The sequence below is a fragment of the Pseudocercospora fijiensis genome (assembly GCF_000340215.1).
Source record: "Pseudocercospora fijiensis CIRAD86 unplaced genomic scaffold MYCFIscaffold_7, whole genome shotgun sequence".
Classification (NCBI taxonomy): Eukaryota; Fungi; Ascomycota; class Dothideomycetes; order Mycosphaerellales; family Mycosphaerellaceae; genus Pseudocercospora; species Pseudocercospora fijiensis.
Window position 1 is genome coordinate 3,142,439 of NW_006921538.1, and position 22,668 is coordinate 3,165,106.

A 22,668-nucleotide genomic window follows, 5' to 3' on the forward strand; every position below is an offset into this window, starting at 1 on the left:
TAGCTAGCAGCAAAAGTCCGAAGTGGCAGGTGTCAGCATCACGAAAGTGGACTCTCTACCGCAGGTGGTGCAGACGTGGCGAGGCGAGCGAGGTCGAAAGTCCAGTCCAGATGTGGTTGAGGCGAGCAGTTCTCTCTCTGCAGCCAAAGCAGGTCTGGGGTGCGGCTGGCAGGATTGTCCGTGCTTGCGAGCAAACGAATGGTTCACAGGAAGTTTCAGGTTGAATTCGCCTTTTTCATGCTGCTGAGCGGCGGAGGAAGGCGGCTTGCATGATGCATGACTGGGGCTGTGATGGTGATGGTGATTTTTGGACGCTCATCAATGTCGGTGTGAGAGAATGGGAGGAAGATGATGGGTGTCTCCGAAGGCGTCAAAGACAAATCGAAGGCAAGGCGTGCCAGCACTCAGCATCGGGTCTTGCAATAATAGAAGGGTGACAATGATAATGCGGACACCAGTCCCACATGGCATCGACAATGAGGTGGCGGTATGGGGGAAGGACGGCCGGAATATATGGTCGCAGAGGCTGAATCACTGTTGATTGCAGCCAATAGAATATGCAGCGGCGGCGGCGGCGGCGGCGGGCGATGCAATGGACGAATCAAGGAGGAGTGTCCCCTTTGAAAATAGACTGCGCTTGACCCGAGTCGACTAGCCTGAGCCTCAGGCACTGTACATACAGCATTGAGGCCGGACACTGAGAAGATCGGCAGGCAGCACAGTGCAGTGCAGTGTGCATGGAGGAGGCATTCTTCATCCTCAAAATATTCTTGCGTCGTTGTCCAGCGCTACCGACCAGACGTGTGGAATTCGAGGAGCGAAGATTGCGTGCCGACCCGCGCTGTAAGGGCTTCGTTTTGGGTTGGTGCAGCTTGCTTCCCCAACGTGGACAGAGCCAGAGCCTATTCTGAGCTGAGTTGCAGCCATTGACTACGCAATCTTCTTCACACGCTCACTGCCGCCGCCGCTACCACTACCGCTACCGCTACCGCTGCCCGACTACCCTCCATCCACGCTCGCTTTATCCATCACTGACTACTGTAGCATTACTATTGCAGCAGCGCTCATGAGCATTGTGCTGCCCTGCCCTGCCCTGCCGCCACCCGAAACACGCACTGTACACGACCCGTGAGCGCCTGCTTGGGGCCCCCGTAGCCCGCTCTCAGACTCACCATTCGCTTTCACCCCCGACCACCACACGCTGTACCAACGACGTCTTTTGTGGAACGCGACCCGATCGACCTGTAGATATCACGCCACGCCACGCCACGCCACGCTTTCTGCCATCTGTGACCTTCATGCGACCATAGACGTGGGCCAGGAGCAGTGGTCGCGACCATCGCATTGCCGCGCCATACAGCACAAAACACACTGCCCCAGCTGAGCATATAGCACACAGCACGCACCACACCACCTCTATGCCGAAGGGACTGAACCTGAAGGCATTTGGACGGCGCAAGTCCTCAGGCAACGCCTTGGACCTTGGGCTCCCGGCCGACGCGGGTGGAACTGCCCCGTCAGAACAGTCCAGCTTTCGCGTGCTCGAGAGGCAAGACAAGAAATCCGTTTCATACAACAATGAGAAGCCGCATCGCCCCTTCGCTTCGCCGCTGAACACGCTGCGAGGAAAGTCGGTCGACGATCTGGGACGCGCGCCGAAAGCGTCTGCGGGCACATCGACAAGGAACCATTCCGCCTGGCCGCTCAACGCCGCTAGAGGCAGCGGCGGCACCACCAACTCAGGCTCAAGTGGCTTCTACGAGAGCTCCGGCGCCTCGGCAAGACACAGTTCGACTTCCACCCTGCCCAGCAGCCTGGACCAGGACAAGACTCCTGAGGACGACGACCTGTACCCCGTGCGCAAAACCCACACCACCACGGGCATGTATCGGACAGTGCCTCCCAATGCAGACGAGCCTCCACCCCCGCCAAAGTTCACTTCCAGAGCATTGAGGACCTTCTCCTTCGGAAACAAGCACAATCGAGGAGCATCCAGGGATAACGATGTGCCTCCGCTTCCTCCACTACACATTGACTCCGCTCCCTCCCTTCCACCTCTACCCATGCAGCCAACGCGCTCTCACAGCCCCTTCAGAGAGCGAGCGATGACGAACAGCAGCTACGCCAGCACCGCCGTGCCACCGAGAACCGAGCTTAGATTGGACGATCCGGACTTCGGCAACGACGACTTCGGCAGCATGTTTGAAAGTCTCAAGAAGGAGCCAGCGTGGGAACCGTCACCAATAAACACCTTCCACAGAACGGTAAGCATGACGGTGGATGCAGCGGAGAACTGATGAGTGCTGATCAGCGACTAGGAATCCGAACCCATGTATCCGCCAAGGACACATTCCCGGAATGCCCTCACCCCATCACCGAATCCTCAAAACATTTCGCGCAAGAACAGCAACTCACCCTATTCTTGTGACGATGAGAGCTCCAACGATGGTCTCCTCCACAGTCCAGCTCTCAGTTCTCCTGCGCTTCCGGACGGCGGTCCGAGCGGAACCGTTAGAAATGGAATTACCCAAGCTTTCCTTGGCAGTTCCAAGTCTGGTTACTCGCGCGTTCCTGAACGCTACACTTCTCCTGGCCCCGAACACGATTCACAAGAAAGCCTCTCAGGCTTAATGATTGGCAAGCCCAAGGAGAAAGAGCGTGCATATCCAAACCGACAAGCACACGTCGAGGATGAAGATCGTTGGGTGAGAAAGGTTGAGTTGAGAGATGGGCCTAGCCCACAATTGTCAACCTCCTCGAACAAACTCTCTGCCTCGAGTACGGGCAAGCAATCACTAGCCGGACCTTCTCGCGGTGGTGCTATTTCACCTAGCTCCGCCGGAGACTCTGCTCTTCTTGAGTCTAACACTACTACACCACGAGCCGCTAGGAAACTCAACGTTTCTAGCGAGCACTCGATGTTCGATTCATCCCCCAGTGCGCCAGCGTCTCGGGCCATCGGGCCAGGCGCTGGCCATCAGCGAACCGAAAGCGGTACTATCAAGAAGATGACGAAAGCACAGTTCAACGCACTGCAGAGGCAAAATGAGAGCAGTGCGGAGCAAAGCGAAGAGGAGGAACATTCTGGCGATGAGTATGATGACGATGATGAGATTGAGCGTGCAAGAAAGATGGCATCACAAAGACAGAAGCAGGAAGCCAACATGTCGGTGTATCGTCAGCAGATGAAGAAAGTGACGGGTGGAGGACCGACTGACTTGCCGTCGTCAACAGCTTCGACTGTGCGACCTGGGCTGGATCAAAGATCGAGCTCAGCATCTGTCAATGGTGGTGGCATCGGCCTACACTTTGGCGGCATCGGCGGCGCTCCACCTGAGGCCACCCAACGCGGTAGGGAGGACGAGGACGAGGATGACGATGTCCCGCTTGGTATCCTCCAAGCACATGGCTTCCCGAGCAGCAGCAGGCCGCCAACTCAACAGGGCGAGAATGATCTTGCGCACCAGCGAAGAACATCTGCTTCTGGATCGACAGTGGTTGGCGGAGGCGCTGGGCAAGGTAATCTGCCACCTTTCGCCCGCCGTCTCCCCGCCGATCCATACTTCGGTGCTGGCCTCGTGAACGCAAGCACACGAGAGTCTCTAGCCATGAATGGCTCGGGCGCTTCTGTTGTCGGAGTGCCTCCATCAGCACCACTGCACCCGATGCAGCAGCAGATGCCACCGTCGATGCCGCAACCGGCTCCAATGGGTCACCCTGGTGGTCTTGTGGGTGTCATCGCTGGAGAGGAGCGAGCGAGAGCCGCACGCAGAGGCAGCCCCAACCCTGCCGTTTTGATGGGACAGAACATGCCGCTGCCATCCAACATGAACATGCCACCGATGCCCCGCACCATGTCGATGGGTAATCTTCCGCCATCATCTGTTCACAATCCCAGCGGCTACCCTCCAATGCCTCCAATGCCTCTAATGCCACAGATGGGCATACCGGGAATGATGCCAATGCAAATGCCGCAGCAGCAAGATCCTGGTTCGCAGCAAATGCAGCAACTCATGCAGATGCAGATGCAGATGATGCAGAACATGCTCACCATGCAGCAGATGCAAATGGGTCAGCCTGGATCACCGTCGCCACAGGTACAGACACCTCAACAGCAGCAACAGACCGGAGACTACCTCGGCGTTAACTTCAACCAACAGAACCGTCGAATGTCGATGGCCAGTCACGCTTCGAATCAAATTGGCCCACCTGCCAGCTTGGCCAACCAAGGTCGTTCCATGACGATGATGAGCCCGCCCTCTGGCTGGGGAAGTGCAGCCAACCCCAGTGGTCCCAGGCCGAACAGTGCCATGCCATTATTAAATGGCTATGCGCCATCCGTCCAAGGGTTGAACCTTCCAGGCGGCGCTCCCGCGAATGGGTACGCTCCGTCGATAGCGCCCAGCGAAAGAAGCAATATCGGCCAGCCGTCACGCTATCGCCCTGTCGCACAAACTGGAGGGGGATCAAGAACGCAGAGCATGACTTCGAACCTCACACTTCAGGCCTTCCAGAAGCAACAGACCTCGCCAAACTTGCCGGGAACCCCATTCAATGCCAAGGAGGTGCAGACTCCTAAGCAGACCATCCGCATTGTGGACAAGCCGAAAGGCGCACCAAAAGTAGCTGCGCGACCGACGGACGATGATGACGACGATGGGTGGGCAGCTATGAAGAAATCTCGCGAACAAAAGAAGAAGTCCAAGTGGGGCTTCAAGAAGGAAAAGTCTGCGAGTCACTCTACAAACGAGCCCGCATTGAGCGAAATATACACGAATCTGGACTAGGAGCCTGACACACCACGCCGAGCGGAGTCACGATTGTCCTCCGCACAGAGCGTTTTACGAAGCATATCTCATCGCAGCGACCGAGAAAAGGACACTGGTCCTGAGCATGTCACATCTTTCGAGACTGGATAGCCGAACGCGGCTTTTCGTGAACCTACATACTAATTTGACCTACTTCATTGTGTATAAGTGAAAGCATTGCGATGGATACAAAAGGGGAGGGGATCTTTTGGATAACGCACCTGCCCTGCTACGCATCAGGCTAGAGTCGGTGGCGTAATGTGCTTTGTCGGAAAAGGGATCTTGACATACGAGGACAGGACGTATGCTTCTACTATTGTTAAAAGCAGCATTGTTAGGGTGGATCGACCGTGGCATGCTAGATACTGTGTTAATACATTAGTTTGCAAAGAAGGACACCTCCCTCATTCCTGGATTGTGGACGTGTTGCATTTTCGGAAGTTCACATGCAGTTCTCCGCCGATCTTGCTTAGCGTCATGCGGCTAGCCTGGCTGCTCGGACCCACTCTGGAAACGTCGTTTGCAACTTCGTCACTCACTCATTGAAAAGATTCTCTTTGAATGGGAACAACTCTGCTTGCTTCACCATCAACGCCGACTCCAGAGACTTCTCGACCCAACTCGACCTGCCACAATTTTCGCCTTAAAACCAAATATCCGCTTCCAGGGCACGTTCCTTGGAGCTGGGGGCGACATGGCTGGTCAACAAGAACTTCCATATCGGCGTCGAGATCTCATTGACACGCGCAAACGCCAACGCTCTGCAAGCCCTACACCCATACCTAACAAGATGGCGCGCGCAATCCCAGGCGATGCCGAACTCCGCCGCATCGTCTATGGTCACCGCATCCCAAACTCCATCTTTGAGCGACTCGAATCTCGCTGGATCGAGTTGAAGGATGAGGCGGCTAAACACGCGAGAGATGCGGCCAGCAACGCGAAAGAAGCCTCCAAGTCCGCGGCTCGAGGCATCGAAATCGGAAAACGTTGCAATCAGATTCATGATTTGAAAACTGAGATCGAGGGGAAGGAGAAAGTGATGCGAAAATTACAGGAACGTAATGGGGAGTCTGGCAAGTTGAGGGCGGAGAAGAAGGATTTGGAGGAGTTTATTGAGACTCAGAATCAGTTGATTGAAATTGGGACGAGTGCGTTGAGGGATCAGAGGATGAAGGTTGGGAGGTTGGAGGAGGAGAATGAGGGGTTGAAGGGTAGGGTGGAGGAACTTGAGACGGAAAACGGTCACTTTCAGGATCTTGTTGGTCAGATGGGTGAGGCGGAAGGTGAGGAACTTGTGGGGCTTGCGCTTGAGGCTCAGGCGATGAGGACGTTGGGGATGGTGAAGGGGCTTCAGAGGGAGGTTGAGGAGAAGGATGCGAGGGAGGCCAGGCGAGTGGAGGAGATTGTCAGGTATGAACAGCAGATTCTTGAGGAGCGAAGGAAAGTCACGGAGGCGGAACAGAAGAAGCAGGAGCAGGCTAAGCTTATTGAGGAGTTGAGGGAGGAGGTTGAGGCTGCAAGGCTGAAGGCTAAGGAAGCTGAGAATATTGCTGAGGAAGAGGGACGGTTGATTAAGAGGTTGTTGGAGCTGAAGTAGGGGGCGGTGGAAGGGAGTGCTCGTGTGCATGATTACAGCATGAGTTGAGTTGGATTTATAGCCGATCGCATGACATCGAAAGGCGCACAGGACCTGGGAACAAGACAAAAACTTGCATAGTTGCGAGACCTGAACTGGATCGAGGTACCCAGAACAAGTCTCGAGCTTTCGGGAGATGCAGGTATCTTCCCAGCTCGATAGATCACGAATCCATATCAATGGCGAGATCACGCAAGGAAGGTCGAAGTCGCTTTCGGAGCGGCAGATATAGTATCTGCAACCTTGAACCGCGACCTAGGAGTCGAAGAGAGTACCCTTTACCAACGACTTTAACCCAAATTCCACAGCTATCCTCAATGCGAGCAGATCACGTTGATATCGATCGATATGTGTACTATGATGTGTTGTGAGCAGCACAGTCCTGGTCATAAACGATCGGAAGAGATTGGCCATCATGGTTGTTCATGATGATGATCATTCTCATGCACGGGTATCATAGAGCTTGTATCATGACCATGAATGACACAAGCTCAGCAACAATTCGCGTGTGCCGAAGAGCTATATCAGAGGTATGGAAATCTCTCAAGAGCGGAACAACAAGCTGAGGACGGAAACTGAAGATGCCACATCACATGCAAGCTGAGCTTGCAAATGTGGCAAGAGCTTGCCGTAGAAGCATTCACTTCAACATCAGCCAATTGCCAAAACTCACTCTTCAACGCCAAGCTCTGCAATCTCTTCTTCTCGACATCAAACGTCAACACCCTTCCTCGACACAATATCCATCGACAAACACCAGGCGCTTCTGACTTCAACTCACATAACACAGTCCAACACACTCACAACTCGTCAGACACTCCATTGCGCATGGCCAACAACGCGACCGAGTGCGCAGCTTCAGTGACTATGATCTCGAGTGACGACGGTGCCGCTTCCGAGCCCGCAGCTGCGCAACAGCGTGAGGTGACTTCAGAGTGCCAGCTTGGTAGCGAATCCAAAGAGATCGCAGCCGGATCTTCAAAGAAGCCAGTCGCGATTGACGCACCTCAAGACACGTCTGACGAAACCTGTTCTGGAGACGGTCCGCAAACTGCATCTGTTGTCGGATTGGCTGAGAAGAATGGGAAGAAGAGAGCTGGGGAGGAGCATGACGAGGAGAAGCAGTCCAAGAGGGCGAAGACTGGCGAGGAGAATGGGTCTGCTCCGGGCGGTGAGAAAGCTGGAGAGACAAAGAAAGAGGAGACTTTCGAAGATCTCAGAGCTAGATTCAACTCTAAGCTCCGGAGGCACAAGGACAAGATCAATGAGCTGGAGGAGGAACTCCATGGGGCGAGGAACAAGTTGGAGGAAGTTGAAGAGGATCGTGACCAGTGGCGTAGTGATTGCCTCGACATGAGGAAGAAAGAAGAAACCCGCATTGCCAACAAGAAGGAAAAGGGAAAAAATGAAGAAGCCCACAGAAAAGCTGTACGAATCGAGGACAAGAAAGCTATCAGGGCAGATGTTGAGAGAGACGTGGGGGAAAGGTTCGAGAAGGCTGAAAAGAAACTCAAAGGGCAGCTGAACACCAAGGCCAAGAATTTAGGCGACGATATCGAACGCAAGCGGGAGAAGATCGAATCTCTCGCGAATGAGCTTCGGGAGCTGAAGGCAGATCACAGAGACGAGATCCGCATTCTCAAAGACAAGCTCAAAGAAGCTCAAAAGGAAGGAGGACCGAAAGCCATGGAGAAGGTGAGGCAGAAAGACGTAGAATTGAAGGAGAAAGACAAGGAGGTTGAAGAGTGGAAGCGTCGCGGGATGGAATTGAACAACTCCATCACTCGTCTGAACTCTGAGGTCAATGCGGCCAAGACCGGAGAGCGGCAGTCTCAGGAGGCACTCGACAACACATTCCGTGAGAATCAGACCCTTCAGCAAACCCTCGCCAAGTCCAAGAGAGACCTTGCGAGCTGGAAAGCAAATGCCATGCACGCCAACAACAACGGCGAAATCCGCGAGAAGCAATTGACGGCCAAGTTCAAGCAGACCGAGGAAAACTATCGCCGGGAAGTCGACTCTCTCCAGCAGAGAGCTAAGGCTTGTGACACTTTTCAGCAGGCTAACAGGGACCTCAATCGCCAAAACGAGCGCAACAACGAACTGCGCATCAGCAATGCCCAGAAACTCGAACTGCGCATCAGCAATGCCCAGAAACTCGCAGACACCCAAAACCAGTTGCAACTCGCTGTCATCGAGAAGGACAGAGCCCAGGCATCGGAGGAAACCCTGAAGGTAGAGCTGCAGAAGCTTACAGACGAGAACAAGAGCCTGCGCAAGGTCTTCGCTCGAGCCCAAATCTCGCCTCCTGCTGCTGTCCTCACTTCGAATCCTCCCAACTCGGTTCCCGCCAGTCCATCCAAGGACCACAACGCTGGTCTCAGAACTCCAACGACACTGGACGACACTCGTCCCGCGGAGGAGTTTGTTGAAGCAGCACAAGACGGCAGTTCTGCTTCAAAGTCCAATGCCGCCTGGGCTTTTCCGACCGGAATTTGAGCTTACACGGCCAAATTGCATGATCTTTCGAAAAATCTTCCACGATCCAAACGACTTCTGAAAACCTTGGTCCCTTACGATTTCCTAATCATCTATGTCCACCCCATCATCATCATCATCACGATCTCATCACATCACGACTAGCGAGCTAGCTAAACATGATCAAATCAAGAGAAAACAAAAAAAAATCAATAATAATCCAATTCCACCCCACCCTTCTCACCCCTCACACTCGTACCCCCAATCCTCCCCCCAATCCCATCCTCCAAAGCCTCCAACCCTTCCCTTTCCAACCTCTCCTTCACCTCATCAACCTCATGCCAAACCCTCAATAAATTCCTCCCCGCGATCTTCGCACAATCTTCCTCACTCACCCCTTCCTTCAACAGCAACTCAATCAATTTCGGGAAATCTGCCACACTCTCCAAGCCTCGCGGCGTGCTCTGAATCCCATCGAAATCCGAACCTAAGCCGACGTGGTCGTATCCGATCAGGTTCCCGATGTACGTGATGTGGGAGACGACGTGTTCGATGGTGTTCGTGGCGTCGACGTAGGCTGGGAGACCGGTTTTGGAGGCAGGGTCTTCTGTGCAGGAGATGAATTCTGGGGCGAAGTTGATCATTACGAGCGAGTTGCGTTGTTTGACGAGGTGGAGGATTTCGTCGGGGACGTTGCGGGGGTGCGGACAGATGCTGTAGACGGAGGAGTGGCTGAAGATTGGTGGGGCGAGGCTGCCTTCCCATTTGTATTTTTCTTCGTTTGATGTCTTGTTGCCGCCTAACACGTCGCGCATGGTGTCGGGTGAGACGTGGGAGAGGTCAACGAGCATGCCGAGACGGTTCATTTCGAGGATGAGTTTTCGGCCGAGATCTGATACGCCGTGCCAGTAGGGCTTTGATCTTTGGGAGACTCCATCTATGATGACGACTGCGGCGTCGCTGTAGAGGTTGTGGCAATTCCAGTTGAGAGTGGCGTAGCGAACACCGAGTTCGTGGTAAAGACGAAGGGTGGCGACTGAGTTGCCGATTTGGTGAAGGCCTTCGATGGCGAGAGGGCTAATTAGTTTGCCGGCTTCAAAGTTGGCTTCTGCTTCTGCTGCACTTGTCGACAGCGTGAAGTATTTGGGATACTTGGCGCCGAGACGTTTGAAGAGGTCGATTTGGTCCAATGTGGCCCTCACGTAGGGTGCGTAGTTCGAGTCGGAGAAGTCGAGTCCATCTGATGGACATGGAATCCAGGCACTCCAGAATGAGCCACCGAGTTGACCTGCATCTGCTCGTGGGAGGTCGAAGTGACCAGTAAAATCGCCTTCCTCAAACGGTGCCGTGAAATTGGATTGGTATATGTGGTCGTTGTACAACGCTCGAATCAGGATTAGTAGATCATTGTGACCGTCGATCAGCGGGTTCTCTCGTAGTATCTTGTGTGCCGTAGCTAGCTCCGCTGATGAAGCAGACGTCGTTCCACGAGCGGCCTTGGTCGAGAAGAATTCGGCCAACTTGTGTGGGTCGAAGACGGTATAGCCAAAGATTACACAAGTGAGAATGAACAACAGCTGGAAAAGGGTCCAGGTATTACTCTTGGAGTCCGCAATTGCCCGTTCCAATATCGGTGATGCTTTGTTGTCAGATTGATCTTTCTTCTTCTCGTCGGGAAAAGCTTCTGCCATGGCGGCCTGGTCGTGTGCTTCTGAACCACGATCTATTCTGATGCTGTTCTCGCGCCAGAACATATTGAGCTATCATACCAATGCTGGCCGGCCACTCGGCAGTTCCCTTGGTGAATGGTAGGCAGGGAGGGGAGTGAGGTTAAGCATGCGGAACCTGGCGGAACTTGAAACTCCATGTCTGTGGGCAGCACCACCACCACGCGACATCTGCAGGCGTGCCTGAAAGCACAGGCAGAAGGTCTTGGCCTTGGCATAAGATTCGTACCTGCATTGAGCGTGCGACTCCATCGAACTCATCTGATCAGTGAGTGACATACATACAAGATGGGCCTGATATCGGCATTCACGCTCATCCGGACCATCTCGCTCTTCCACCTCACCGCTGCCTACTTCTTTCTCACCGCCCCGAGAGTTCTTGCTGACCAAAATGTCGTCTTTATCCTGGGCGAGTCCATGCGCATGGTGAGCGAGCTCTAAGCGACTGCAATCTTTCTGTTGCTGATACACGGCCGCAGAATCACGCGACGTCGCTTGACAAACCAAGCGAAGCTTCAGCCTTCATCGCGATTCTTCTGGCTTTCATTGGACTGGCCGATCTGACCGCAGCATCTATGCACGAAGAAGCAGCACTGCACTATTGGACGTCCAATGTGCCTGTCCGACTGGCGTTTTTATTCGGTCTGTCTGGCTATGTGTATCTCTTCAGAGAGGACGGCGCTTTCGGCTCGGGTTCCACTGCGAGCGCAGGCATAGGCGAGCCGTTGCAAAACAGTTTGGTGTTTACCTTTGCCTTCCTTGAGATTGCCATGTGGTTTTGGGTATGCTTTTGCGAACCTTTCTCATCTGCATCCACAGACGCTGATGTACTCGGCAGATCTTCACTAGCTTGCGTGATGAGAGACGACAATTTGCGCTGAGGAAGGCTGAAGAGCTTCAAGCGAAGGAGGACCGACTATGATCCTACTTGCCATCTTCACTATATCGCAGAACAGCACGAAAGCAGCTCTCCTACGAGCATCTTTACCCATTGTTCAACCATTCCTGCCTTCCAAGCTCTTGCAATTCTGCCCACGTTCACGCGGGCTTGTGGCGACTTTCGAGGTTGGATTTTTGATTCGCGAGTGCACGTCGGAGGGCGCTATTACAGCTCTGATTTCCTCTACGGACGCTGTCGCGCGTGGTCTCAGACTTCCGGAGAGGAAGTTGCTGTTCTTGTGGAAGGCGCCGTATAATAAGTCATTCCAAGCCCTGGCAGTGTAAAGAACTCCAGATGACGGTGTCACCATCGCGCATAAGGCCGCCAGCGTGAGTCTCAGCCTCCGGCCAGTGGCGTCGAAAATGCTCCGCCAGATGTCGCCGACGCGGTTCAAGCGAACCTTGTCTTCTCAAAATGAATCATCTGAGTGGTTCATCTCCTATTTCGATGCCAATTTTAGCTGCCTTGGCGAAACGTTAACCCAAATCTGTCAACAGCCGCCTTTGTTCAATCATATTCGCACTTCCACCTGCAGGAATCTTTTGCAACTGAACCGCAGCTAAGTGGACGAAGCGCTTGTATAAATATATATTGACGGTCTTGGTCGGGTGTGGCGCATTTCATGATGATCAGTTTTCCGACTCCCACATGACTCCGGCTATATATTGTTAAGCCTGATCGCATTACAAACAGAGTCCGCCTGTCACTGTCAACTCTAATAACGCAAAAAGAGCACACGATCACAGCTCCCCGCCAGACTCAAGGACAAGGACCAGGACCAGGACCAGGTACCCATACCGCGGAGATGTCCAACAGCTTATGGCTCAAACGAGTATGGATTCCCTCTCTGGGTGCTTCAACTCATTTTTGTCCTCATATTATTGGTGGCTTCCAGCTTTGCCCTGTATGGGCTGGCCTACATTGATAGGGAGGACGAATCAGACACATACGACAATGTCTACACTGCGCTTGAGTTAGTACCCTGTTTAGTGCCGTGGCCGCTGTTTACATTGCCATTTGCGGATTGACCATACTGTTCACTCTCGCCGAAATAATAATCTTACTCGCACGCAAGCGACTCATCAGTCCTGTGGTCGCAGTGTCGCCCGAAAGCATTCCGACCCTGATCTGGTTCATCATCTTTATTCTGGTCATCGTGGGCGTTGCGCAGAGGGAGGTGGTAGTAACAGTGCTCTTGCTTTCATTTTCATAATCATTGTCTTGTGAGTTGAGTCTTCTTCGCGGCTCCTCGTCGGCCATGTGAGCTTTGTGCTAAACTTTTTCGTAGCGCGACCAGCCTGGGAAAGCTCACATACAGCTCCGTCATCCGGCATCGCTATCGCAAGAATCGCAGTGCTGCCCGTGGGACCTATAGCGCTCCGGGCAACGCGGAGACAGGGCTGCAAGCCTTGCACTGCATACATATAACCCCAGCGCTGGAGCTCCGGCGAATCCGTTCCGGTAGATAGAACTATTCAGCGAGAGTTGAATTATTGTGTTCTGAAACTGATCTTGTCGGTGTGGTGACCTTCCCGCGACGCTTCTCCCAACCCAACAACTCACCAACAAAGACCAACAGGCGACGCAGCTGGATACTATGTATGTGTGATGACAGCGCGCCGAACGGTTCGTGTGAGATGCAGCAGAATGCAGGACGATACCAGGTGGCACGATCGTGTGCCTGTCTCGTCTTGTACCAACATGTCACCAGAAGTAACAATGCATGATGCCCGGTCCGGCGGCCCTGTTCATCAGCAGCTTTTGTTCGACGGCTGTTGCCGGCTCGCCAGCATTTGCAATTCTCAACGTCCTTCTTTGGTATTTCCCAAGAAGCTTGCTCCTCCACCCTGGCGGCCAGCGGTGCCAAAAGGCCAGAGTGCTATCTTTGACCATCCGAACCAGACGCTTTATGTATGGTATGCTGGTGTGTTTCACAGGCGATCTGCAGCTGGCGTCGGCCTGGCACTTGAAACACGTTCACCACCATAGGCTTTCGACGGTCAATGATGTCTATTCCAAGCAGTCTGCCATGTCCTCACGTGCTCCGGGAGTAGTGAACGGCGAGTCAGTGCCACAGTGCCACTGGCGATGCAATTCCATCGACGCCTGACGAGGACCAGCGTCTTCTCACGTGGCAGACCGCTTTTGCTCTCGGCTCGCTTCCATTTTTGCTTTGCTCATGTATCGCGCGCGTCTCACAGTCACACATCGCCGTCGAGGTTCGAGATCGAGCATGTCATCGGCGCCTTGGGCAGCATTACTCGTGCTTCCGGCAGACACCGAATGCTAGAATATGAATTATGAAATGCCCCCGAATTATGAATAGCGCTGCCCAAAAAGTCGCAGATCATTACCGCACGTGCATTGCCCGGGCGGCAGACACCTCCCTACATCCTTGCCAGACCATCGAGCGCTCCAAGAAAAGAAAAATTTCTCGAATTATCTTCCTCGTCAATGCCCAGTCAGAAGTCTGTCGCCGACCTCGTTTCCGCGGCATCTGCATTGTGATTATTATTCACCCACCCGCCCGCGTTGCAGTGCGCAATGGGCGCTTTTGTGACGACCGAGAAACGATCTTCACATCCCTGCAGGCACGACGAGAATGAGATAGGTATGGGAGTCGCCGGCGGCACGCACTATGTTTCGCCCTGCTTCCACCCATTTGCGAGGCGCGCCGGAGCCTTTGCCTTTCGGCACTTCACACCACCGTTGGATGTCAAGTGATGTCAGTTCGGCGACCTATGCCTGTCAATAGAAGGTTTCTCCCCCGGTTTGGCAATGCCCACGAAATGGAGACGGCAAGCAGAGCTGGCTGGCTCGCTCATTACCCTTGCTGGGCACGGCCGCCAACTCTGCTAGCCTGGTCCTGCGACCTGGGCTATCGAGCAGTCTTGCACGTCCTCGGGCAAGCGTGTCTGCCTGGTGCCAACAGCACGGCCATGCCATGCCGGGGCACCCTGGAAGACTCCTCGCACTGAAGGGTCGGCTTGGGCAGGGACTGAGCAGACCGCGTCACAGCCTGCACAGCGAAGATCCTGGTGGATGGTGGAAAGCCTTGTGTGTCCTCAAGGTTGATGGTTCGACTGCAGCACGACCCAGGCCGCAATGCCAATTCGCTGGTTGGTGCATCTGGTTGCGCCTCACGTAAGAAAGAGCCTTGCCGTCACTCGTCCACAATAATCTCTGTACCACAGTGATCTGCGAACACTAGTCTTCCCACAGCATTTGCGTTGTTGCAGCTGCAGGCCAAGTCTGCCGATTGCACATAATGACCTCCGGCGCACCAGCGGAACCTACGACAACAGGTTACGCTCCTAACGAGTCCAGGAGAGCTGCGGCACTGCCAACTCGTATCGAGGAGCCATTCGCAAGACAGTACGTGCGACCCTCAAGCCGCATCGATGGCGACGGTGACCTGCACGAAGGATCTTCGACTGATCGAGAACAGGCAACGACTGCAAGATAGAGATCCGTGGGCTGCTTCGCGCCCGCCGCCAGCGCTCAGGTATGCTCATACCTATACTGGTTCTGCTCCATCACACACTCATCAGTCTGTGAAAAGCTTTCCAGCTCCACCGGGGTTGCCATCTGCCAACCGCACCACGGCGGGATACCCGCCTTTTTCTACAACACAAGCACAGCGCTGGGCCAGAGAGGAATGGTCCAGCCGACCAGCAGCGCCATATCAAGAGATCCCATTGCTCTCGGGCTGGGCGGCATCACCACTGTCTGCTCAATTTCCTACCTCGCAGACACCGATGCCTCCCGGAAGTGATCGGAGTCCTCGCTCAGGCTACTCAGCGTATGGAAGCGCTTGGCCCGGACCGCCTCTACGCCGTAGCTCTTCCGAAGAGGCGCGAATGAGCCCGTTGGTGGGTGCATACTACGGTGGAGATGCAGGCTCCAGTGCCGCCAGTCTACAGAACAAGGCTTTCCCCCAGAGACGACCATCTAACAGAGACGAATTCGACGGACCATCCCAGCTCCTCGACAAACCAGACGATAACGGTATCGAACCGAAAGAAGAAGATTTACCCCAACTACCCATCACTTTATACGCCCAGGAACAGGACGAGATTCTATCCAAAGTAAACGACAGATTGTCACAATGTGCGTTCGACTTCGTCGCCAAATACCAGTTTCCCATCCCCATCGAACCCGACAAGCGACCAGTACGAGTACCCGGCGACCGAGAGTGGTCGGAGTGGGTTTACCTTCTGAAGCGACTCGCAACGAAGAGACGCATCCCAGCACGGGTGCTGTACAACGGTCAAATCAAACAACTAATCACGATCCTCGAAAACAGCTTGGAAATGAGACATGCGGCCAAGCATCAGTCTAGGCCGCTGAAGGACGACAGAAACATTCTTCAGCTCATCAGCTCAGGACTACAGGTCGCCAAAATTTTGAAGGATGCACCGGCGATGCAATATCTCGACAGTCTGTACATCCAGACGGAGCGGTTGATTCAGAGCCGCAGAGCACCAGCGCCCTCGCCATTCAACACGTCCATGTAAGCGTGCACGTGAGGGTACTAGATCACTGCATTCCCGGACTTCGCTTCAATGCAGAGGTTTGACGTGGCTATAGGCTTTCGATTCTCCAGCCACAGCAATTCAATTCCTCGGTGCGACAACCCTCTAATATTGCTCCGGGCTCCAAGCACGACGTCACGCTTTACGGCACGGTGCACGAGGCATGGTCGATTGCTAAGCTCAGCTATTGACAGGAATAAGAGCAAGATTTCCTTCTAATGTGTATTCGAAGTGCTGTATTCTGTATCTCTTTTGGTCGGCTTTCTGGACATATTAGCCGGCAAGAGACGACAGATTCGATCGGCAAGGCGTTTTCCGAGGCGGCGCAAGCACGGAATCTCTTATTCGGAGAAACGGAAGACAGACGAAAAATTCGCCATCATCAGAGTCCCCTAGGCTCTGAGCATGTACGATGGCAGCGAGAAAGAGAGTTCAGTAAGGATCGGACAAGTTCTTTGAGAGAGAACGGCACAGCGGGATGTTGCAGGATGTTTCATAGAGTTTTAAGGTTGGATTAGGACATGCAGAAGAAATGTAGGAAAACGTGTGAGATGTTTTTTTTTTCGAAAAAAGACAGCGCATCAAAATCCCAGGCGAGAAGCGAGCTGGGACAGGACATGAATACTCGTACGGCACGGCAAATGCGAGCATTGGGTGTAGTCGGAACAGAAATTGCTACCTAGACGCTAGCACTATTTTCGACGTCCATTTCCTTTGAACCTTAACTCTGACGTGCCAACGAGCTTCTTCACAGATGAGGAATGTGGATGCAAATTGCCGGAATATCCACCAGATTGGTTCAATGAAGATGGAATCACTTATTAGGTAGGGCATCCACTTTCCTCCCAAGGAAGTCCATGACTGTACCTGCTAACTCTGTATCTCCCGAACTGTCATTTTGGTTTTTATTTAGATTTCCAATGTGTCCCTTATTCTATGCACAATCCCTGAAGGACATTGCAGGTCTCGTGATTCAACGTGCAGCATTGTAATAATAAGAAAGCACGATACAGTACATTGCCTGTCAGGCGTATGTAGCGTGTGATGAGCCAATCGAGATTTGTAAATTTGCAACAATAATGGAGTGCCCGGCTCGACGTCCGCATTATTGGTGAGCTGCATGTCAAACATGTGAGGACCTTCGCGCTTTCGAGACACACGCCTTTGACATCCTTTCCCGTATGTACGTACGCCGGCAGTTCTCTCATGATGTCGGCGTATGCTCCCCTTTCCAGGTCTAGGTATCCCGCTTCCAGTCTTCCAGGGATTCTAAATATCATCAGCGTCGCCCTGGACCAGCATTACCTGCGTCCTGCGGCCAGTTGTCGTGTAACTTCGTCAGTGGATCGATGACGGCGAACTCTTGGTCAGGGCATGTAGTGGAGAGGCAGCTGTTCCCTTTCCGGCTGCAGTGAATTGCTCACGATGGCTCGTGTCTGGGAGCTAGTGATGGAGCCCACCATCCAGTATATGGTATACACATTGTATATTATACCATCATGACCATGTATACAGCCTTTACGGCCGGAGAGTCGATACAGGCTTAGCAGCCGGACTTCCTAGGTTATCAAGGTATTCGCACGGGCCCTTACCTGTATACACCGGGTATATACTGGTATATTATACGGTGTATACAGGGCCAATTCCTAGTATACCGAATCCTTCTCGCCAAGCATCTTTTCCAACCTCTTCCTGTTGCTGAACTTATGCCATATCAATCTGCAGAATTGCAGCAGTCTGGCAAGCTAACCGGGAGCAGTCCGTCATCCACAGCAATACAGGTGAAACAGGCCGTGAGTCGATATCACGCAAAGCTGTGTCTCCGAGACATTGGAATAGCTTGGTCACTGGCGCGAAACAGGCTGGCGCGCATGTGGTGCTCAGCGAGACTGGAATAGCAGAGTTCTCTGCACTGCACTTGCCTTGAAGCATATTCTACTATGGCAGGCGCGTGCGTGCTTCGAGGCAGTAGCTACTACGCACCTGTCAACAGCAACAACTCCCTCCCTCCTTCCTGCTTTCCCTATGCACGACGCATCTCAAATCTTTCGCGCAACCATTCGCTTTGCCACCGCCCATAAGGATCTCACATTTCCATCCCACCAAGTCGACTCGCTCTCGCAATCACCAACTTCATGATGGCGCATCTTAGCCAAATGATCGCTTTTCTCGGCCTTGCTTCGCTACTTGTCGCTACACCCGTCTCTCAGTCCTCTTCGTATGCCGTCGGATATGCCTCAGACAACGTAACACTCAGCAATCTTGACCTTCTCGATATCCACAGCACTTCCGACAATCCCAATGAGGCGGCCATTCACTGCTATACGGACGATAAGTGGTGTTACGGGATCTCTCGTATATGGGCAGCGAGAGCGCTCAATTGGTTCTGTAACCACTTCAACGGATACATCTTCATGGACAGCTCCACTTACAATACTGGCGATTGGTGCGCTCATCGACCTGAAAAGGACCGAGACCAAACAGCTCACCAAGTCACCTAGGTATTACGCTCCAAGTGATAAACCTCACCGTACGCCTTACATCGATGAAGTCTGGGAGGAGGGACATATCAAAATGAACATCTTCACCATCGGCACATGCGATCCGCCTGTGGAAATGAATTTCGACGTCTGCTATGTCAATATGATGGCAGCTGTTGACAGGTACGTCTGCTTCACGGGACTTCTTTTCAATGATCACAAGCTAATGGCACAGCTGCGATACGGTCGGGGAGAACAACAAGCATGGTGGCACCGCTAGTTCCGGCTGTCTCCAGTATTCGTTCCAACCGAATCCTCAATTCTGGCCAAACTGCAAGGTGCGTATTTCCTTGGTGAAATGCCTGCTCAATATTCTGACTTTCTTGTTCAGCTGAGGCAAGATCAAACATGAGGCCGAACTGGGTGGGAGGCCGAAGTTTCGTACCGGCGGCTTCGCGCTCAGAGTCCACAGCATGACACGAAACAGTAGGTATCATCATGGGAGTCGTGGCACTGCATACTTTATTACGGCACTGCATATCTTGACATCTGCAGGTTTTGGCATCAAGAGTACAACAGCATGAAGCATATACAAGTGCAGATTGACGTAGATAAAGTCAAATATAATGCATTATGGGTACTGTGCAAGCTGACTCTTCGAGGCCCAGCACAGCGGTTCACACCGCTCCAAATGTACAATAATATCACTCGAAGCTGCATTTGTGAAGGCTCGGCTGGCGCTACACAAGCTGAAGCGTCGGTCGTTGTTCTCAGCCATTAACGGATGTGTTGTCAGATGTCTCAGGCATATCCCTGCAGTCAAATGCTGGTGTTGCAGGAGCGAAGCCTCTGACCGTACCGATCGCGAAAGTGTGTTCTACATCATGTCAGATCCACGGAGCAAGGATGTTAATCGCGGCCTCACATGAAGACACAAAGTTGTTGCAATGGCATTGTTCAAGTGACAGATGACAGGTCACAAGTAGAAGTTTCACAGCCCTTTGGATGCTGTGGCATGTCTGTGATACCAAGACTCGAAACATATCACTGCTAAACATACATAGCATGACACAATCAATACTCTACACGGACCCCAACCACCACACCGCGATGAACACGAGGTTCTCCTCCTAGACGCCATGATCAACAGTTCGATGCACCGGCGGTCACATCATACCTTGTGGGACAAGGGCCCGATTTGTCAGTAGTCCGCTTCAGCCTTGAAGCCTCACTTTCTACTCCCACATGGCTGCAAAGTTGCAAACCGGCTATGCTCGTTCAGAGACACGTGGAGTGCCAAGGAGGAGATCAGATTTGGGAAGATGCGAGGGTGGGGTCTGGTCTGGTTTGATGATGTCTGATGGGTGATGGGTGAGGTGTTGATTCCCTATTCTTGTGTTGATGTTCAAAGCAGACTTGGGCATTCGCAGAAAGCCATGAAGACGCAGCTCTGCTTTGGATTGGCCGAGTCAGGATATTGCAACGTGAAGCTGGTGTCCGTGGTAGTCGCACTGATTCCGTTGGAGTTGCAAATTGTGCTGTGCCTTTCAGCGCGGTGTTGGCCAGCAGCATTCATAGTCTTGGAGTCAATGCTGACGTTGCGTTCTTTTCAATGTGCCGCCGGTATAGGAGACGCTATGCAGCTTCGTGCACATGCAGAAGCGGCCTCGGCGCACCTTCGAGCTGCAGGTTGCAGCACATCTTCTCCCTTGCAGAAATGGCTTTGTTCTGAGAGGTCGGTGAGGCAGAGTTTATGCTTTTTCTTGGCGGAGTTTCATGCGGAGAAACCCAGTCCTTTGTCGAAAATTTATGTCATTCGCACTTGCCGAGCATCCCATACCGTATCTGTGCTCACTTGCGCTCTTTCTTTCTCTCTGACTCTTCACCTCACTTATTTGACTCACCACCTCACGTCCCCGCATAGCATAGCATCTCTGGTATAAGAACAGCTCGCTGCTACACATTGCATTCTCTGGACCTTCCTCCTTCCATCGACCTTTGAGCGAGACCACAACATGTGTCCGACACCAGAGGCCAACGGCCACCCCAATGGCACCAATGGCACCAACGGCAGTTCAGTCAATGGCTCCGGCGAATATGTGTATGTTTGACGAAGATGCTCCTCCGCCCTAGATCCGCGACTGACCTCCCCAAGCGGATTCCCCAGCAATTTCTCATCGCGACCGCAAACGAGAAACCCCTACGCGCCAGTACCTGATTTCCTGAGCAACATCTCCAATTTCAAGATTATCGAGTCAACGCTGCGCGAGGGAGAACAATTCGCCAACGCCTTCTTCGACACCGAAACCAAGATCAAGATCGCCAAGGCACTTGATGAATTTGGCGTGGACTACATCGAGCTCACATCACCCGCAGCAAGCGAGCAGTCGAGGCTGGACTGCGAAGCAATCTGCAAGCTCGGATTGAAGGCCAAGATTCTGACACACGTAAGGTGTAACATGAGCGATGCCAAGCTTGCAGTCGCAACCGGCGTAGACGGTGTGGACGTGGTCATTGGTACCAGCAAGCATCTCATGGAGCACAGTCACGGCAAAGACATGGAGTACATCAAGAAGACCGCAATCGAAGTGATTGAGTACGTCAAGTCGCAAGGCAAGGAAATCAGATTTAGCTCGGAAGACTCTTTCCGAAGTAATCTGGTTGATCTCCTCACTCTGTACAGCGCTGTCGACAAGGTTGGCGTAAACAGAGTCGGCATTGCGGACACCGTTGGCTGCGCGACTCCACGACAGGTATACGACCTGATCCGAACGCTCCGTGGCGTTGTCAGCTGCGATATCGAGACCCACTTCCACGACGACACGGGCTGTGCTATTGCAAACGCATACTGCGCGCTCGAGGCAGGTGCAACACACATCGACACCTCAGTTATCGGTATCGGTGAGCGGAATGGGATTACTCCGCTCGGTGGCCTCATGGCCCGCATGATTGTCGCAGACCGCGACTACGTCAAGAGCAAGTATAGGCTGGAGAAGATCAAGGAGATTGAAGACTTGGTCGCAGAGGCAGTTGAGATCAACGTGCCATTCAACAACCCAATCACGGGCTTCTGCGCCTTCACACACAAGGCCGGTATTCACGCCAAGGCCATCCTGAACAACCCATCCACCTACGAAATCATCAACCCTGCAGACTTCGGCATGAGCAGATACGTGCACTTTGCATCCCGTCTCACTGGCTGGAACGCCATCAAGTCGCGTGCTGAGCAGCTCAGCCTGGAAATGACTGATGAGCAGATCAAGCAAGTCACGCTCAAGATCAAGGCTCTCGCAGACGTCAGACCGCTTGCAATTGACGACGCAGACAGCATCATCAGGACCTTCCACTCCAACTTGAGCGCCGACAAGGAGAAGCCACTGCTCAACCTCTCGGAGCAGGAGAAGAAGAAGTTCGCCAAGGCCGAGGCCGACCTTAACAAGGAGTCCGAGAAGCGGGCGCTCGATGAGACGGTTGATCAGCAAGCCGATGTCCCAGTGGCCAAGAAGACCAAGACTGCGACTGTATCATAGATGAGGACGCTCACCTCATGTTCAACGATATCTACGACATTTTCAAAATCCTGCTATTCAGGTGGCGTTCCGGGCAAGTTATACGCGGAAGGCATAAAAGCGAAGCGAAACAGCATCTGTACCTAGTAGGGCAGACCTCGGCATTGCCAGTAGAGTTGAGAATAATTCGAAACAATTGCTAGAAGCCAGAGAGCACGCGAAGAGGCGCCTATTTATATTACGTTGTTGACCTGCTTTTTAGGAGTATGATGCGGTCGTGCTATTGTGAGAGACTACCTGCTGGAAGGGACGTGTACGCCCGCTTTTGAAGAACCACAGCAAGCCTGACGACAAGGACACCGCGATTCACAGAACGCAGCCCGTCTTCCCGCCCAAGATCTGCAGGTATCCCGTCTGTCATCTCCAGATACCGCGCCTTTGTTCCGCTCATGGTCTACAGTGGAGCGAGTTTTTTTCATACCCCGCAGTATCTCGCATAACTCGGGAGACGATCCGCTGCATGAACCTGCGCCATGGTTTCTCCATCTACAACTA

General features: G+C 53.1%; 8 protein-coding genes across 8 annotated transcripts; 7 read left to right on the forward strand and 1 right to left on the reverse strand.

Moving 5' to 3' along the window:
- The first annotated feature begins 1,172 nt into the window (after nucleotides 1-1,172).
- MYCFIDRAFT_86885 (uncharacterized protein) lies at nucleotides 1,173-5,199 on the forward strand. Its single transcript, XM_007931162.1, has 2 exons — nucleotides 1,173-2,264; nucleotides 2,319-5,199. The coding sequence occupies exons 1-2, from the start codon at nucleotides 1,419-1,421 to the stop codon at nucleotides 4,785-4,787; spliced, it is 3,315 nt and encodes a 1,104-aa protein (XP_007929353.1). The 5' UTR covers nucleotides 1,173-1,418; the 3' UTR covers nucleotides 4,788-5,199.
- A 303-nt stretch (nucleotides 5,200-5,502) lies between these two features.
- Nucleotides 5,503-6,405, forward strand: MYCFIDRAFT_78149 (uncharacterized protein; the record flags this gene model as incomplete). The annotated part of the gene is made up of 1 exon (XM_007930752.1): nucleotides 5,503-6,405. One exon carries the CDS (start codon nucleotides 5,503-5,505, stop codon nucleotides 6,403-6,405), a length of 903 nt encoding a protein of 300 aa, XP_007928943.1.
- Nucleotides 6,406-7,056: 651 nt separating this feature from the next.
- Nucleotides 7,057-8,943, forward strand: MYCFIDRAFT_198645 (uncharacterized protein; the record flags this gene model as incomplete). The annotated part of the gene is made up of 1 exon (XM_007931163.1): nucleotides 7,057-8,943. The coding sequence occupies one exon, from the start codon at nucleotides 7,057-7,059 to the stop codon at nucleotides 8,941-8,943; it is 1,887 nt and encodes a 628-aa protein (XP_007929354.1).
- A 129-nt stretch (nucleotides 8,944-9,072) lies between these two features.
- Nucleotides 9,073-10,975, reverse strand: MYCFIDRAFT_189950 (uncharacterized protein; the record flags this gene model as incomplete). The annotated part of the gene is made up of 3 exons (XM_007931164.1): nucleotides 9,073-9,095; nucleotides 9,182-10,364; nucleotides 10,931-10,975. The coding sequence occupies 3 exons, from the start codon at nucleotides 10,973-10,975 to the stop codon at nucleotides 9,073-9,075; spliced, it is 1,251 nt and encodes a 416-aa protein (XP_007929355.1).
- Nucleotides 10,938-11,873, forward strand: MYCFIDRAFT_198647 (uncharacterized protein; the record flags this gene model as incomplete). Its single annotated transcript, XM_007931165.1, has 3 exons — nucleotides 10,938-11,075; nucleotides 11,129-11,431; nucleotides 11,601-11,873. 3 exons carry the CDS (start codon nucleotides 10,938-10,940, stop codon nucleotides 11,871-11,873), a joined length of 714 nt encoding a protein of 237 aa, XP_007929356.1.
- Nucleotides 11,874-14,780: 2,907 nt separating this feature from the next.
- On the forward strand, nucleotides 14,781-16,841 carry MYCFIDRAFT_56786 (uncharacterized protein). The gene is made up of 3 exons (XM_007930674.1): nucleotides 14,781-14,964; nucleotides 15,038-15,094; nucleotides 15,152-16,841. Exons 1-3 carry the CDS (start codon nucleotides 14,858-14,860, stop codon nucleotides 16,104-16,106), a joined length of 1,119 nt encoding a protein of 372 aa, XP_007928865.1. The 5' UTR covers nucleotides 14,781-14,857; the 3' UTR covers nucleotides 16,107-16,841.
- A 1,421-nt stretch (nucleotides 16,842-18,262) lies between these two features.
- MYCFIDRAFT_78154 (uncharacterized protein) lies at nucleotides 18,263-19,016 on the forward strand (the record flags this gene model as incomplete). Its single annotated transcript, XM_007930753.1, has 4 exons — nucleotides 18,263-18,570; nucleotides 18,626-18,787; nucleotides 18,840-18,942; nucleotides 18,996-19,016. 4 exons carry the CDS (start codon nucleotides 18,263-18,265, stop codon nucleotides 19,014-19,016), a joined length of 594 nt encoding a protein of 197 aa, XP_007928944.1.
- Nucleotides 19,017-20,538: 1,522 nt separating this feature from the next.
- Nucleotides 20,539-22,312, forward strand: MYCFIDRAFT_86887 (uncharacterized protein). Its single transcript, XM_007931166.1, has 2 exons — nucleotides 20,539-20,705; nucleotides 20,760-22,312. The coding sequence occupies exons 1-2, from the start codon at nucleotides 20,620-20,622 to the stop codon at nucleotides 22,132-22,134; spliced, it is 1,461 nt and encodes a 486-aa protein (XP_007929357.1). The 5' UTR covers nucleotides 20,539-20,619; the 3' UTR covers nucleotides 22,135-22,312.
- Nucleotides 22,313-22,668: the final 356 nt, after the last annotated feature.

Bases quoted from the DNA above. Each gene is read 5' to 3' on its own strand.
- MYCFIDRAFT_86885 (XM_007931162.1), top strand. From the start codon at position 1,419: ATGCCGAAGGGACTGAACCTGAAGGCATTTGGACGGCGCAAGTCCTCA. The intron at 2,265-2,318 runs GTAAGCATGACG...ATCAGCGACTAG, and splicing joins TAAACACCTTCCACAGAACG to GAATCCGAACCCATGTATCC.
- MYCFIDRAFT_56786 (XM_007930674.1), top strand. From the start codon at position 14,858: ATGACCTCCGGCGCACCAGCGGAACCTACGACAACAGGTTACGCTCCT. The intron at 14,965-15,037 runs GTACGTGCGACC...GATCGAGAACAG, and splicing joins GAGGAGCCATTCGCAAGACA to GCAACGACTGCAAGATAGAG. The intron at 15,095-15,151 runs GTATGCTCATAC...GTCTGTGAAAAG, and splicing joins CGCCCGCCGCCAGCGCTCAG to CTTTCCAGCTCCACCGGGGT.
- MYCFIDRAFT_86887 (XM_007931166.1), top strand. From the start codon at position 20,620: ATGTGTCCGACACCAGAGGCCAACGGCCACCCCAATGGCACCAATGGC. The intron at 20,706-20,759 runs GTATGTTTGACG...GACCTCCCCAAG, and splicing joins AATGGCTCCGGCGAATATGT to CGGATTCCCCAGCAATTTCT.